This window comes from Marmota flaviventris, chromosome 9 (genome assembly GCF_047511675.1).
Source record: "Marmota flaviventris isolate mMarFla1 chromosome 9, mMarFla1.hap1, whole genome shotgun sequence".
Taxonomy (NCBI): Eukaryota; Metazoa; Chordata; class Mammalia; order Rodentia; family Sciuridae; genus Marmota; species Marmota flaviventris.
Genome location: NC_092506.1, coordinates 108,750,756 through 108,765,376, shown reverse-complemented (window position 1 = coordinate 108,765,376; position 14,621 = coordinate 108,750,756). Strand labels below are relative to the sequence as shown.

Here is a 14,621-nt window from a genome sequence, read left to right as displayed (position 1 = left end):
TAAGCCACATCTATGGCCCTTTTTACTCTTTATTTTGAGACAGGGTCTCACTAAATTGCCCAGGATTACCTTGAATTTGCCATCTTCCTGCTTGAGACTCCCAAGTAACTCAGATTACAGGTATGCACTAGCATGGCCATCTAGTTTTAATTCTGATATATCTTGAATATTATACAATTATTTTGTTTTAAAAAACCCCTTATTTATATTTATTGTACTTAATCGAATGAATTAATAATTGATCCAGAGTGAGATTGTAGAGCAGATTAATAAAGTGGTGGTTTCTGAACTCCTAATAAAGAAAGCTGTGACCATCAGAAAGCAGCACACATTCAAAAATAGCAAGTTCCATTGGATTAACTTCATCTACTTGTTAGTGTTACTATCAGGGATGTGCACCTGGTTAAGGCATTAGTTAAAGTATTATTGTTATTATTAGTAGTAAGAGTATTTTGGTACTGAGCATTGAACCTAGGGGTGCTTTACCACTGAGATACATCCCCAGTCCTTTTTATTTTTTAAGATTTGAAAAAGGGTCTCCATAAGTTGCTGAGGCTGTCCTTAAATTTTCCATCCTCCTGCATCAGCCTCTGAAGTAGCTTAGATTACATGCATAAGCCACTGTATCCAGTTTCTAGTATACTTTAAATTGCTAAAGAAGGCTGAATAAACTTGGTTTGTCAAAAATGGAATACTACCCAATAGTTAAAGGAAAAATTGTTGATACGCCAACAATTTGGATGGACCTAGAAAGAGTTATGGTTAGAAAAAAAAACTCAGAGGTGACACATTGTGTAGGTTTATACATCATTTACAGAATGAAAGAGATGGAGAACAAGTTTGTTGTTGCCAGGGGACAGAGATGAAAATGGGAGGGTTTGGGTGGAACAATACAAAGGTAGTGCCAGGAAGTTCAATTATTGTGGTGGAACATTTATGAATCTTGGTCATGGTGATGTTTGCTCTAAGTACATAGGACTGAATCACATAGAAAAGTAGGTTCCATATATGCATACAAGTGCAGGTTGAGTTTCTGAAAGCCAAATGAGTTATGCGGGGTAATTACCATTATTATGCAAATGTCACTTTCTTAATTTTGTTTTTGTTCTTCAGTGGTGGAAAATATCAATATGGGAAGAATTTGGGTGACGAATTCAAGGGAACTTAGTATCACTTTTGCAATTTTCTGTGAATTTATAGCTATTTTAAAATAAAAATCTTAAAAAGTAGATACTCTCTCACAAGCACAAGCACATATTCATGTATACAGAGAAATTCTAAAGTCATATTTTCTTGAAATGTCAGCCAATGAATAGTGATTTTTTTCTTATTTTGTTTTGTTTTGATTTTTGCAGTGCTGTCAGCCTCATGAATGCTAGGCATGCACTCTACCGCTGAGCTACATCCCAGCCCACAGATTTGATTGCAATCTGTTAAACACAAAGACTTATTGCATCGGAATACTCAAGATAATTACATTTTCATGAAATAAAGGATCACTCTTACATTACATAACTTTTTTCTTAAAATACCTGAAATCAAAGTACATTTTTTCTTTGTATCTCTAAAATATGTATAGTTACTAATCACTTAAAAAGATTCAAATTATTAAAAATGAGCAAAAAAATTTACAAAATTCTACATACTTTTTACTAAAATTGATGTATTACCTAGGATTATAATCAGTGAATATTAATTATATTTACATCTTTATGAATGAGACCAGAGGCTTCTATAATATGCCTGGGGACTGTAGAATCCTTAGTGGGTAGTTCACATCTACTCTCATGAATTAGGGTGTAAACAGAGACACCATTAGTTCCTCCCCTCCTAGTTCATCACCAAGAGGAGGTCCCAGGAGACACTCCAGGAATTCTAATCAAGTCCATAGATTAATAAGCCTTAGCAATGGCCATGTATATGACATAGTGGCCTTGGTGTCAAGTCTATGGCTTACCTTCACATCCTCTGGACAAATTTATAGCTAGAAATTTGATTTTACTTCAGAATTAGTCCCAGAACACTCAGATTAGGAGATCTGTTCTCTGACAGTTTTGCCAGTCAAGTAGGAAGGATCTGTGACTGCATCTGATCGGCTCTGATAACCTGGAAGCTAGTTCCTCCTCCAGAACAGTGGAGGTGAAACATGAATAAATAACTTCCATTGAGTTCTCTGAGTGGCGGGTGGGTGAGTTAACTTGGTCTCTGTCTCTCTCACTCTCCATGTGTGAAAAAATGTGAAGAACTATGCTTTTAAATAACAGCTCAGCAGCTCAGAGCTCTGACTCTAGTTCCTTTTCTTGTCTCATCTTAACCTCTAGGTTGGCTTCTGCCTCAATCGGGCCAGAAGACAGACCAGCAGCTCCAGGTGATACACAAGAAACATAGCAATACCACAGGGAGGAGACATTTGTCTTTTTAAAAAGTGTTAATGTGTGCTAAGCATTTAAGAGTTTAAGCGTCTTAAGAGTAGAGTTTGACATTTTTTTCAAATTTTACAATTAATATAACAAGCATCTGAATATTTTCTTTTATGCCATCATAAAAATACCATTGAAAGCATATTTACCATTCTTTCTTCTTCCTCTAACTAGGGAGGAATAGAGGAAAATGTGTAGAAACACCCAGATTTATGGTTAAATATAAACCTTACTTATGAAAGAACTCCTCATCTTTTATCAATTTTTTACTTTATATATCCTTGTAATAAGATACATGTAATCTATTCAGATAGGAGGGACTCCCTTCTAGGAAGAATATTGGTATGGTCTCTGCCTTCGAGGAATCATATCTTTTTTTTTACTAGTCATTGCAAGGGAACTGAGATGTCTAGTAGAATAAAGGAAATATAAGTAGTAAGTAAAAATTGAAGGGCCAGATGAAGTAGAGGTAGAGCTGACACAGGCGTCTCCACTACCTAAGCTCCTTAGCAAGCTGTAGTTCCATCAGTCTAACTCTTTATTATTTAGTAAGGACAGGAGCCATAGTTTGCCACATTTCACTCATAGACAAAAGACAGAAGGGGAACATGTAGCAGTAAGCATTTGGATGCTACAAACAAAGGAGAACTTTCTTCAGGTTAGCTACAAGTCTCCCTTATTGTAAATATGAGTTTAGAAACAAAGAGCTGTGTCCTCTATTAATGAAGATTTGTTGTGTTCTCCCAGACTCTCAACAAAGAGAATGCTGACCCGAAATGACTCCCTGGTGACTGAGTTTGTTCTGGCTGGATTAACAGATCTTCAGGAGCTTCAGCTTCCCCTCTTTCACCTGTTCCTAATGATCTACATTGTCACCATCCTGGGCAACTTTGGCTTGCTCACACTTATTGGTCTCAACTCTCACTTGCACACCCCTATGTACTACTTCCTCTTCAACCTGTCCTTCATTGATCTCTGTTACTCTTCGGTTTTCAGCCCCAAAATGTTGATGAACTTTGTCTCCAAGAGGAATGCCATCTCCTATGTGGGGTGCATGACTCAGCTGTTCTTCTTTCTCTTTTTTGTCATCTCCGAGTGCTACATGTTGACCTCAATGGCCTATGATCGTTATGTGGCCATCTGTAACCCATTGCTGTATAGGGTCACCATGTCCCAGCAGGTCTGTTCTGCATTGTCTCTTGGTGCCTATGTGATGGGATTTGTTGGAGCCACTGCCCACATGGGCTGCATGCTTAGACTGACCTTCTGCAATGCCAGTGTCATCAACCATTACTTGTGTGACATACTCCCCCTCCTCCAACTTTCTTGCACCAGCACCTATGTCAATGAAGTAGTCGTTCTTGTTGTGGTGGGCATTAATATCACAGTCCCCAGCTTTACCATATTGACTTCTTACATTTTCATTCTTACCAGCATTCTTCACATCAAATCCACTCATGGAAGATCAAAAGCCTTCAGTACCTGCAGCTCTCACATCATTGCTATTTCTCTCTTTTTTGGATCAGCTGCATTCATGTATCTTAAATATTCTTCTGGGTCTATGGACCAGGGAAAAATATTTTCTGTTTTCTACACTAATGTGGTTCCCATGCTCAATCCTCTCATATACAGTTTGAGGAACAAGGATGTCAAAATTGCACTGAGGAATGCTGGGATTAAAATTCAGAGCAGAGGCTTATTATTCTAATTAGAAGCAATAATCATGTCCATAAATTGAAAGGCATTAAGTTTTTATTGGTGACTTCTGTTGATAGTCTTATGCGTGGTTCAGTAGAGTTGTCTTACCACCTCTCTTACAGCTAATCTAATCTCATTTTTCTTTATCTCTGGCACTTTTCACAATTTTCAAAATAACTAAAGGCATGGTCTTAAAGCAACATATGCACTGAAGTTTTTCATTATTCTTTTATACCCTTTCTGTCTCCTGAGCTATTCCTTATCTTGGAAAAATATGGTGAATTTTTGTATCACAAAATGCTCAGAAACATGGCTTCCTGTCTCAACAATTGTGGGAGGCCATCCTCGCATGTGATTTGAGTTACCTCCCTGGCCGGGTGAGAGGCGCTTAGATGCAACTGTGTCAGAGCCTTTCTCACCCTGTCCCAGGTACAAGGGTTTGTCCGTGTGGAGGCGTGCCTGGCCACTGACCTGAAGACTCAATAGCTGGCTCTGACCTTGGGATGCTGCCCCCCTGGACCTTCATTGGATGGGATTTTCCCTTGAATTTTTTGTTCCCCAGCTCACTCCCTGACGTGCTCTCCCTCTCTTGCTAGTCTCTTCTGTAAACCTCATCACAGCATTAGGTGGCTGGAGAGGGAACCTAGGAGAAGCCGTCTCCGGAGCTGGGAATTAAAGGTAATGAGAGTATGTCTCTTTAATTTTAAAACTCACTAGTAAATTTCTATGCTTCGAACCTTCTTTTAGGAAGCTCACGGCCTGGTCGCGAGGCAGAAACAATGAAGTGCCAAATTTTTCAGAGTCTTTTTCATTATTATGAATATTGTTACTGCTATAGGTAACATGATTTGATAAATGTCTTCATTATGCGCTGTGTAAAGTTTAAAGCAGAATAAGATCCCTTTGATTTTGGCTGTTTCTATTTTTCTCACCCTCCTTCCTTAATCCTTCTGATTTTTTCATTGTCTTTGATAAATGGCACAAAATTTGTAGCATATGCTATCTGCTTCTGAGAACCTTTAGCAGTTCAATGCATTAAATATTGAAAAGTTAATGTTTAACTTCAGGTTTTGTTGCCTGAAACAGCTATAACAGAGGATCAGAGCGAAATAATAAAAGTGTGTTTCTGTGTCCCAACAATGGGGTATGTTGGATCACCTCATAAAATTTATATTAATACCACATGAAATAGTAAATGCATTGAAAGAGAGCTTGTGGTTCTTATTGTAAATGTTTTTTTTTTCACTTGGTGGGAACAGAATAGACATTAAGTTAATAAAAGTATTTTAGCCATAGTTTACTTATGCAGTGAGTTTTATCATGAAAATTAATTGTATGTGAATGATAATAATCCATATTTCTACAAATATTTCTTTAGCTTATTTAAACTTTTTATCATGAATAAGACATATGGCACTTTTAACATGGAATCCATTATATAGTTTCTCTATTCCTGAAATGCTTTTTCCATCTGTATATTCAGAATGTGTGATATACTTTATATTAAGAAATAGCTGTTAACGGAAATGTCTTATTTAGATAATAAATTTACTATTTAATTAATTATTAATAAAATGTAATGAATGATGATATTAATAAATTAAAAACACTTTAGTGTTTCTTTTTTGGAAGTGAACTGTCATTGCCTTAAATAATTCTAAAAGAAGGCATGCAAATGGCCTGCACGTGCACATATGCTTAACTTGCAGCACCTGGTTAGTTGTGTAGACAGTATCTGGATAGCGTTCTCTAACCCACCATGCAATCTGCCCTTACTGCGTTGCCTAGGCATTGCCAGTAGAGTGTCTAGAGCACTTGTCAGGCCTCACATCTGGTCTCCTCCGTTGGGAACATCTATTACAGAATGCCAAGCATCAAATCTAGGTCACCTTCAAACCTACTTCAATCCAAGCAGTAATCCTGTGGAGTTCCTCTTATATTCTAGTATCTAGTTCTCCTTTCTTTTCTATTTTTCTCACTAGACCTGGGAATGGTAGTGTTTTTCCTCTAATCTATAAATCTTTATATTTTTACATTGTTAACATTTTGTTCTTTGTCCCTTGTAATATTGGCACAACTAATACTCTGTCTTAATATCCTCTGTTGAAATTGCATAACATTCTATTTATTCTCATTTTATTATTTGATTGAATTATTTCTGATACAGGGAACACACTTTATTCAATTTTGATAAACAATGTCCTCATGAGACATGATATAATCAAGTCTGATTGACACAGGCCAAATCCATGACAAGGATTCGTTTAAAATAGTCATTTGGGGCTGGGGTTGTAGCTCAGTGGAAGAGCTCTTGCCTAGTCATTGTGAGTCACTAGGTTCAATCCTCAGCACCACATAAAAATAAATCAATACAAAAAAGTATTGTGTCCATCTTAACTAAAAATTGAAAAAGAAAAGAAATAGTCATTTTTCTGTATTCTTTACAGCCACCTAGGGATTCTGTTATTCCTCTCTTTACTACCTGGGAGAGATCATCTGATATTAAAACCAAGCAGAACCAAGCAGAATAAATAGTGGAAAGAGAGACCTTCCCGTCTTCAACAAATCAATTATGTCCTTGAAATAGAACATGAACATGATGATGATGGATGATCTCAAGATTTTTTGTGATGATCTCAGGTTTTGTATCATGGTTAGAAGATAATCTTTCAGTAGGGGAGGGAGTCAGAAGCTCTTGAAAATTTTATTTAAGAAGATAAAATTGAATACCCATGACTGAATGTACTAAGGAAAGATTTACAAAAAATTGGGAAGTTGGAAATACATCAGAACAATACAGGGAACAGTATGAAAACCAACAAGAAAGGGGGTTATGGAAATGAAAAAATGAAAGAATACAATTAGTTGTGGACATCTTTTTAAATAGTCTTCATAATAACAGAAATATTGACATAACTCAATTTATAATGATAATCATATAGTTAGTTATTAAATTGGGAACAGGAAGAACAAGGGTGTGTATATGCAGTGGTGGTGGTGAATAGTTACAAATGTCAAATGAGAATCTGCAATAGGTGTCCAGGCTAAAAAACTTTTAGAGTAAGGAACAAATCTTTACTCCTCACACTTCAGATAGAGCCCTAATATCCAGAGTATATAAAGAACTCAAAAAATTAAGCAATAAGAGAACAGATAACCCAATCAACAAATGGGCCAAGGACCTGAACAGACACTTCTCAGAGGAGGACATACAATCAATCAACAAGTACATGAAAAAATGCTCACCATCTCTAGCAGTCAGAGAAATGCAAATCAAAACCACCCTAAGATACCATCTCACTCCAGTAAGATTGGCAGCCATTATGAAGTCAAACAACAACAAATCCTGGCGAGGATGTGGGGAAAAGGGTACTCTTGTACATTGCTGGTGGGACTGCAAATTGGTGCAGCCAATTTGGAAAGCAGTATGGAGATTCCTGGGAAAGCTGGGAATGGAACCACCATTTGACCCAGCTATTGCCCTTCTCAGACTATTCCCAGAAGACCTTAAAAGAGTGTACTACAGGGACACAGCCACATCAATGTTTATAGCAGCACAATTCACAATAGCTAGTCTGAGGAGCCAACCTAGATGTCCTTCAATGGATGAATGGATTAAAAAATGTGGCATTTATACACAATGGAATACTACTCAACACTAAAAAAATAATAAGATCATGGCATTTGCAGGGAAATGGATGGCATTAGAGCAGATTATGCTAAGTGAAGCTAGCCAATCCCTAAAATCAAATGCCAAATGTCTTATTTGATATAAGGAGAGCAACTAAAAACAGAGCAGGGAGGAAGAGCATGAGAAAAAGATTAACATTAAACAGGGATGAGAGGTGGGAGGGAAAGGGAGAGAGAAGGGAAATTGCATGGAAATGGAAGGTGACCCTCATTGTTATACAAAATTACATATAAGAGGATGTGAGGGGAAAGGGAAAAAAATCAAGGGAGAGAAATGAATTACAGTAGATGGGGTAGAGAGAGAAGATGGGAGGGGAGGGGAGGGGGGATAGTAGAGGATAGGAAAGATAGCAGAATACAACAGTCACTAATATGGCATCATGTAAAAACGTGGATGTGTAACGGATGTGATTCTGCAATCTGTATTTGGGGTAAAAATGGGAGTTCATAACCCACTTGAATCAAATGTATGAAATATGATATGTCAAGAGCTTTGTAATGTTTTGAACAACCAATAAAAAAAAGAGAAAAAATCATTTGACAAGGGAAACTTCAGAAACTAGGACCCATAAACCAGGGAAACCTCTCCATTCTTATGGCTGGGTTTGGTGCAGAAAGGAAAGTTCTATAGAAATGTTATTGGACAAAAGTGCAGGAGCTAATGTAATATCTGAAAGGGGAAAACCAGCAAGTACTGTCTTCTGATTCTTCCTAAAGTCTCTGTGTGGTATTCCTTCTTCCTGGGATAGTCAGAACCCCTTCTAGGGTGAGGCTCTTATGATCATGTCTCATACAAGAAACATCTGAGAATTTCTTCATGACCAGCTATTACTCAGAAAGTAAGGGGGAAGTATTCTATGATTTAGGACTGACTTTGAGGAAAAATGGTTCCATTTTTCTATAACCCTCCTTGAGGAAGGGAAATTTTTTTAATGGCCTGCACTGTGGGAGAAGGAGAATAGGAGGGAGAAGCACATCACAAGTTCAGAAAAAGACTTTGTTCTGAGTCCTTCCAATGTCCTTCAGTTAAAGTACTCAGCATGCCAATGTGCCATATATTGGCACACCTTTTTCTAAGCAGCAGTACATCCCAAGGAATCTATCACTGGAGAAATTACTGTTGGTCACAAGTGGTGAGTAGGTTTGGGTAGGGAGGACAGTACAAGCATTTAAAGGGCAGGGACTAGGGATGCCGTACATTCTATATTACCCAGGATAGCCCTACAACAAGACTCAGCTCACCCAAATTTTAATGGTGCCAAAGTGGAGAATCTGTGATTCATATGAAGAAGCAAATTGAAGAAGGGAAGGGGTACTAATTTCTATCAGGCTGTTTTTACCTGGCAGGCACAGTTTTAATACTTTATGTGAATCATCTTACTTAATTCCCACAACATGATGGAATTGCATTTTTAATGTGATTCCAATTTTATAATAATAATTATTATATTTTGTTATGTGGCTCAAGTTGAGGTCCTTCTGTATCTTAGGCAAAAAGCTATTCAAGAGACATACACCTAGCTATTTTTGATGACATTCCTTTCATAGAGGTAAACACACACACACACACACACAAATGTAAAACCTTGGTGCTGCAGAACATGCCTATAATTACAGCTCCTCAAAAGTCACAAGGGAAACTTAGTGAAACCCTGTCTCAGCACCAAAATGAGGACCCACACGGGAGTCTAGGCCCAGGTTAGGCCCAGGACAGCCCTGATGACCAGCAGACCTACCCAGGATCCCAGGATTGCCCCTGCTGAACAGTGCAGGGGGCCCAGGCCCAGGTCAGGACCAGAACCACTACACTGACTCACCTGGGAGCCCAGGCCTAGCCTACCTCTATCTTGACACTGAAGCCATCATCATAGCTCTGTCCAAGCAGTAGCCTTCACCTTGCAACAACAGACAGAGCCTGGAGGCAGCTGTTTCTATGAACAGGCAACCCAAACCCATTTTAAGTCCTGCCCTTTCAGCCCTATCTCTGAAAGTGGTTGCATCCATCTTGGGACACCCTCACTGCTATCTTGAGTTACTGCTGCTATTGCTGCCACCACTTTTAGTTGCAGTAGCATCCAAAGTGAGACACCAGTGGGGACTGGAAGCCCAACACCAAGGTGAGGTACAGGTAATCTTCAGGGGCATTACAAGATTATAGGGTAGAAACTATAATACCTTAGATATGAACTGCAAGAAAGGAAGACACATAAACAACATGAAAAAACAAGGGAAGAAAGTGCCCCAAACAAACCAAGATGCTACAATACTAGAATTCATGCACAGCACAGTTGATGAAATGTCAGAGAAGGAGTTCAGAATATACATAATTAGAATGATCTGTGAACTAAATAATGACCTAAATGAGCAAATGCAGGCAAAAATTGATCACTCCAACAAAGAGATAAGGGAACAAGTACAGGTAGCAAAATATCACTTCAAGAAAAAGATAGAGATTCTGAAAAAAAAAATCCTTGAAATAAAGGAAATCCTTGAAATGAAGGAAATGATAAACCAAATAAATAAAAAACTCAATAGAAAGCATTACCAACAGCATAGATCACTTAGAAGACAGAATATCAGGTAAGGAAGACAAAATATACAATCTTGAAAATAAAGTTGACCAAATAGTGATGGTAAGAAACCATAAATAGAACATCCAGTAATTATGGGATAGCATCAAAAGACCAAATCTAAGATTTATTGGGATAGAGGAGGGCACAAGGATTCAAACCAAAGGAATGCACAATCTCTTCAATGAAATAATATCAGAAAATTTCCCAAACATACAGAATGAATTGGAAGATCAAATACAAGAGGCTTACAGGACACCAAATGTACAAAATTACAACAGATCTACACCAAGGCACATTATAATGAAAATGCCTAGCATACAGAATAAGGACAGAATCTTAAAGGCCACAAGAGAGAGGAATCAGATCACATAAAGGGGGAGACCAATTTGGATCTCAGCAGATTTTTCAATCCAGACCCTCAAAGCCAGGAGACCCTGGAACAACATATACCAAGCTCTGAAAGAAAATGGATGCCAACCAAGAATATTATAGCCAGCAAAATTAAGCTTCAGATTTGATGATGAAATAAAAACTTTTCATAATAAAAAAGTTAAGAATTTACAGTGAGAAAGCCTGCATTACAGAGCATTCTCAGCAAAATGTTGCATGAGGAGGAAATGAAAAACAACAATGAAAATCAGCAAAGGGATGAACTACACTAAAGGAAAGGCCAATGAAAGGAGCAAATTTTTGCCACACACACGTCAGATAGAGCAGTAATCTCCGGGATATATAAAGAACTTAAAACTTAACACCCCCAAAACAAATAATGCAATCAATAAATGGGCTAAGGAGCTGAACAGACACTTCTCAGAAGAAGATACACATTTAATCAACAAATATATGAAAATTGTCCAACATCTCTAGTCATTAGGGAAATGAAAATCAAAACTATTCTAAGATTTCATCTCACACCAGTCAGAATGGCAATTATCAAGAATATAAGCAACAATAAGTGTTGGTAAGGATTTGTAGGGGGAAAAGGCACATGCATACATTGCTGGTGGGACTGCAAATTGGTGCAACCAAGCTGGAAAATAGTATGGAGATTTCTTAAAAAACTTGGAATGAAACCACCATTTGACCCAGCTATCCCACTCCTTGGTCTATACTTAAAGGAGTTAAAATCAGCATGCTATAGTAACACAGCCACATCAATGTTTATAACAGCTCAATTCACAATAGCTAGATTGTGGAAGCAATCCAGAGGTCCTTCAATAGATGAATGGATAAAAAAAGACTGTGGTATACATACATAATGGAATATACTCAGCATTTAAAGAGAATAAAATTATGGCATTTGCAGGTAAGTGGATGGAGTTGGAGAATATCATGCTAAGCAAAGTAAGTCAATCCCCAAAAAACCAAAGGCCAAATGTTCTCTCTGATAAGTGGATGCTTATCCATAATGGGGGGCGTGGGAAAAATGGAGGAAAATTCATTGGGCAAAGGGGAAGTAGAGGGGGTAGGGGAGTGGGGGCAGGAAAGATGGTTGAATGAGATGGACATTATTACCCTAGGTACATATATAACTGCACATACTGTGCGACTTTACATTGTGTATAACCAGAGAAATGAAAAGTTGTGCTACAATTGTGTACAATGAATCAAATTGCATTCTGCTGTAATATATATCTAATTAGAACAAACAAACAAAAAAGCAAGTAAATAAATAAAAATGAAAAAGGGGTATGGGGGCTGTCTGGCACAGTTACTCATGCTTGTAATCCCAATGATTTGAGAGGCTGAGGCAGGAGATTCACAAGTTCAAGGCCAGCCTCAGCAATTTAGTGAGATCCTCAGCAACTTAACCAGACTCTTGTCTCAAGATAAAAATTAAAGAGGGCTGGTGGGTTTAGCTCAGTGGTGCAGTGCCTCTGGGTTCAATCTCTAGTAACTGAAATACAAATATGTAAATGAAAAATGTTCACTGAAGTGATGATACATGCTCACAGTCTAACAGGAACATGAACAAGCTGGATTTAAACTCATACTGTCTTGAGTCTTCAATTCTTGCAATCTCTTTGCTGCAATTCTGTTTGATCGAATTAAACATACAATTTAATGTTTCTTAATGAAATCCAGGGGGTTGTTAGGAACATGCTAGGAAAGGAAAGTGACTCTGCCCTGGACTTCCCTCTGAGGGCATTAGGAGAAGATCAACAATAGGGGCTTTGTAATTCCTTTGTAATTCACTCTGGTGATCAGGAATTTCTGGTGGGAAATTATACACTGAGTAGAAGATTAAATCCCCAAAGGTCCAATGCTAGGTCTATTATACAAGATGTAAACATGGACTCAGTAATTTCAACTCTCAAGGGGGCTCATCCAACTTGAGAACAAATTAAAAAGGAGAACATAATTTTCATATCTAAGTGGCATGAAATATTCTCATTTACATTTTGGAGGCTCACGTAAAGTTATTGTTTTCCTTCGTCCAAACGAAGAGAACTTTCAGGAGATATTTTTCAAATAGAAATCCAGGCACATTCTTGAGAGTTTCTCTTCTAGCATGTGAGAGACAGATCTGACTTGATTGCTATTACCTCCCTTATCATGAGAAACTTTGTCTCATAGAACACTGGGGTGAAGGTCCTTGATGTCCAGCAGGAGTGAGACCTCCAGGGGAACTGGGTGAGCATTGAATCATTTTTGTCTTGATAATTTCTTTTTTAAGCCCAAAGTTATATAAACCATGGGTGTGGAGACCACCACTTATTTGTTATTCATTTCGGTCCTAATCTTTAGTGAAGACTGAGGAGAAGGGAGGAAATAATGTTCAAGACACTGGGAGGTCAACTATTCTCCTTGAATAGGGACATCTTGTGGGAGAAGCAGGAGGGAAATGGCTACTTCTCGAGGATCATCATAGGAAGTCTTGCTCTTTGGAGGCCTTTTTGTGTGTCTTTGGACAATCTTGAGCTTGGAAACCAGCAGCTCCTGGGGTCAAAGACTTGGGGTTCATTCTTAATGTCATCTTCTATTCCTGCTTCTATAGATCCTACCTCTGAAGTCAGTGGCTTTAGAGAATGACTCCTCTGTGTCAGAGTTTATTCTTATGACTCCACAGACCAACCTGAGCTGCAGCTGCCCCTGTTTTTCTTGTTCTTGGTGAACTATGCAGTCACTGTGGTGGGAAATTTAAGTTTAATCAACCTAATTTGCCTGAATTCACACCTTCACACACCCCTGTACTTTTTCCTCTTCAATCTTTCCTTCACTGATTTCTGTTTTGCATCTGTATTTATTCCCAAAATATTGATGTTTTTTTCCCCCGAGAAGAACATCATCTCCTTTACAGGATGCATGATTCACATATTTTTCTTCTGCTTTTTGATCAACTCAGAGTGTTATTTGCTAACAGCTGTGGATATGATTGCTATGTGGCCTTCTGTAAGCCTCTGCTATACAGAGACATCATGTCACCTACGGTCTGTTCTCTGAAGATGTTGGGTTTTTACTTAATGGGGTTTGCAGGTGCCATGGTCCACAAAGGATGTATAGTCAGACTCAGGGTTTGTGATTTTAACATTATTAACTACTACCTTTGTGAGATCTTCCCCCTCCTTCAACGTTCTGCAGCCGCACCCACATCAATGAGCTTGTGAATTCTGTTTTTGAGGGGTCAGTGTCATTGTATCTAGCCCCATTATCTTAATTTCTTATGCTTTGATTCTCTATAATACCATTCATATGTCCTCAGCTTAGGGTTCATCCAAGGCCAAGAGTACCTGTGGTTCTCACATAGTAACTGCCTATTTTATGGATTTGGGCTGTTCACTCATATTAAACCATCATCTCCTGGGTCTGTGGATGAAGGGAATTTTTTCTTTCTTTTTTAAATTAATTAAAAAAAAAAAATAAATGACAGGGCTGGGGATGTGGCTCAAGCGGTAGCGCGCTCGCCTGGCATGCGTGCGGCCCGGGTTCGATCCTCAGCACCACATACAAACAAAGATGTGTGTCCACCAAAAACAAAAAAATAAATATTAAAAAATTCTCTATCTCTCTCTCTCTTAAATAAATAAATAAATGACAGTGGAATGCATTACAATTCTTATTACACATATACAGCACAATTTTTGATATCTCTGGTTGTATACAAAGTATGCTGACACCAATTCATGTCTTCATACATGTACTTTGGATAATGATGTCCACTACATTCCACCACCCTTGCTAACCCCCTGCCCCCTCCCTTTCCCTTCCACCTCTCTGCCCTATCTAGAGTTTGTCTGTT

The 14,621-nt window shown here is 38.2% G+C and overlaps 1 protein-coding gene and 1 pseudogene across 1 annotated transcript; both read left to right on the top strand.

Moving 5' to 3' along the window:
• The first annotated feature begins 3,183 nt into the window (after positions 1 to 3,183).
• Positions 3,184 to 5,394, top strand: LOC114100678 (olfactory receptor 8B3). The gene is made up of 2 exons (XM_027945459.2): positions 3,184 to 4,089; positions 5,383 to 5,394. Exons 1-2 carry the CDS (start codon positions 3,184 to 3,186, stop codon positions 5,392 to 5,394), a joined length of 918 nt encoding a protein of 305 aa, XP_027801260.2.
• Positions 5,395 to 10,140: 4,746 nt separating this feature from the next.
• On the top strand, positions 10,141 to 14,223 carry LOC114100640 (olfactory receptor 8C8-like; annotated as a pseudogene).
• Positions 14,224 to 14,621: the final 398 nt, after the last annotated feature.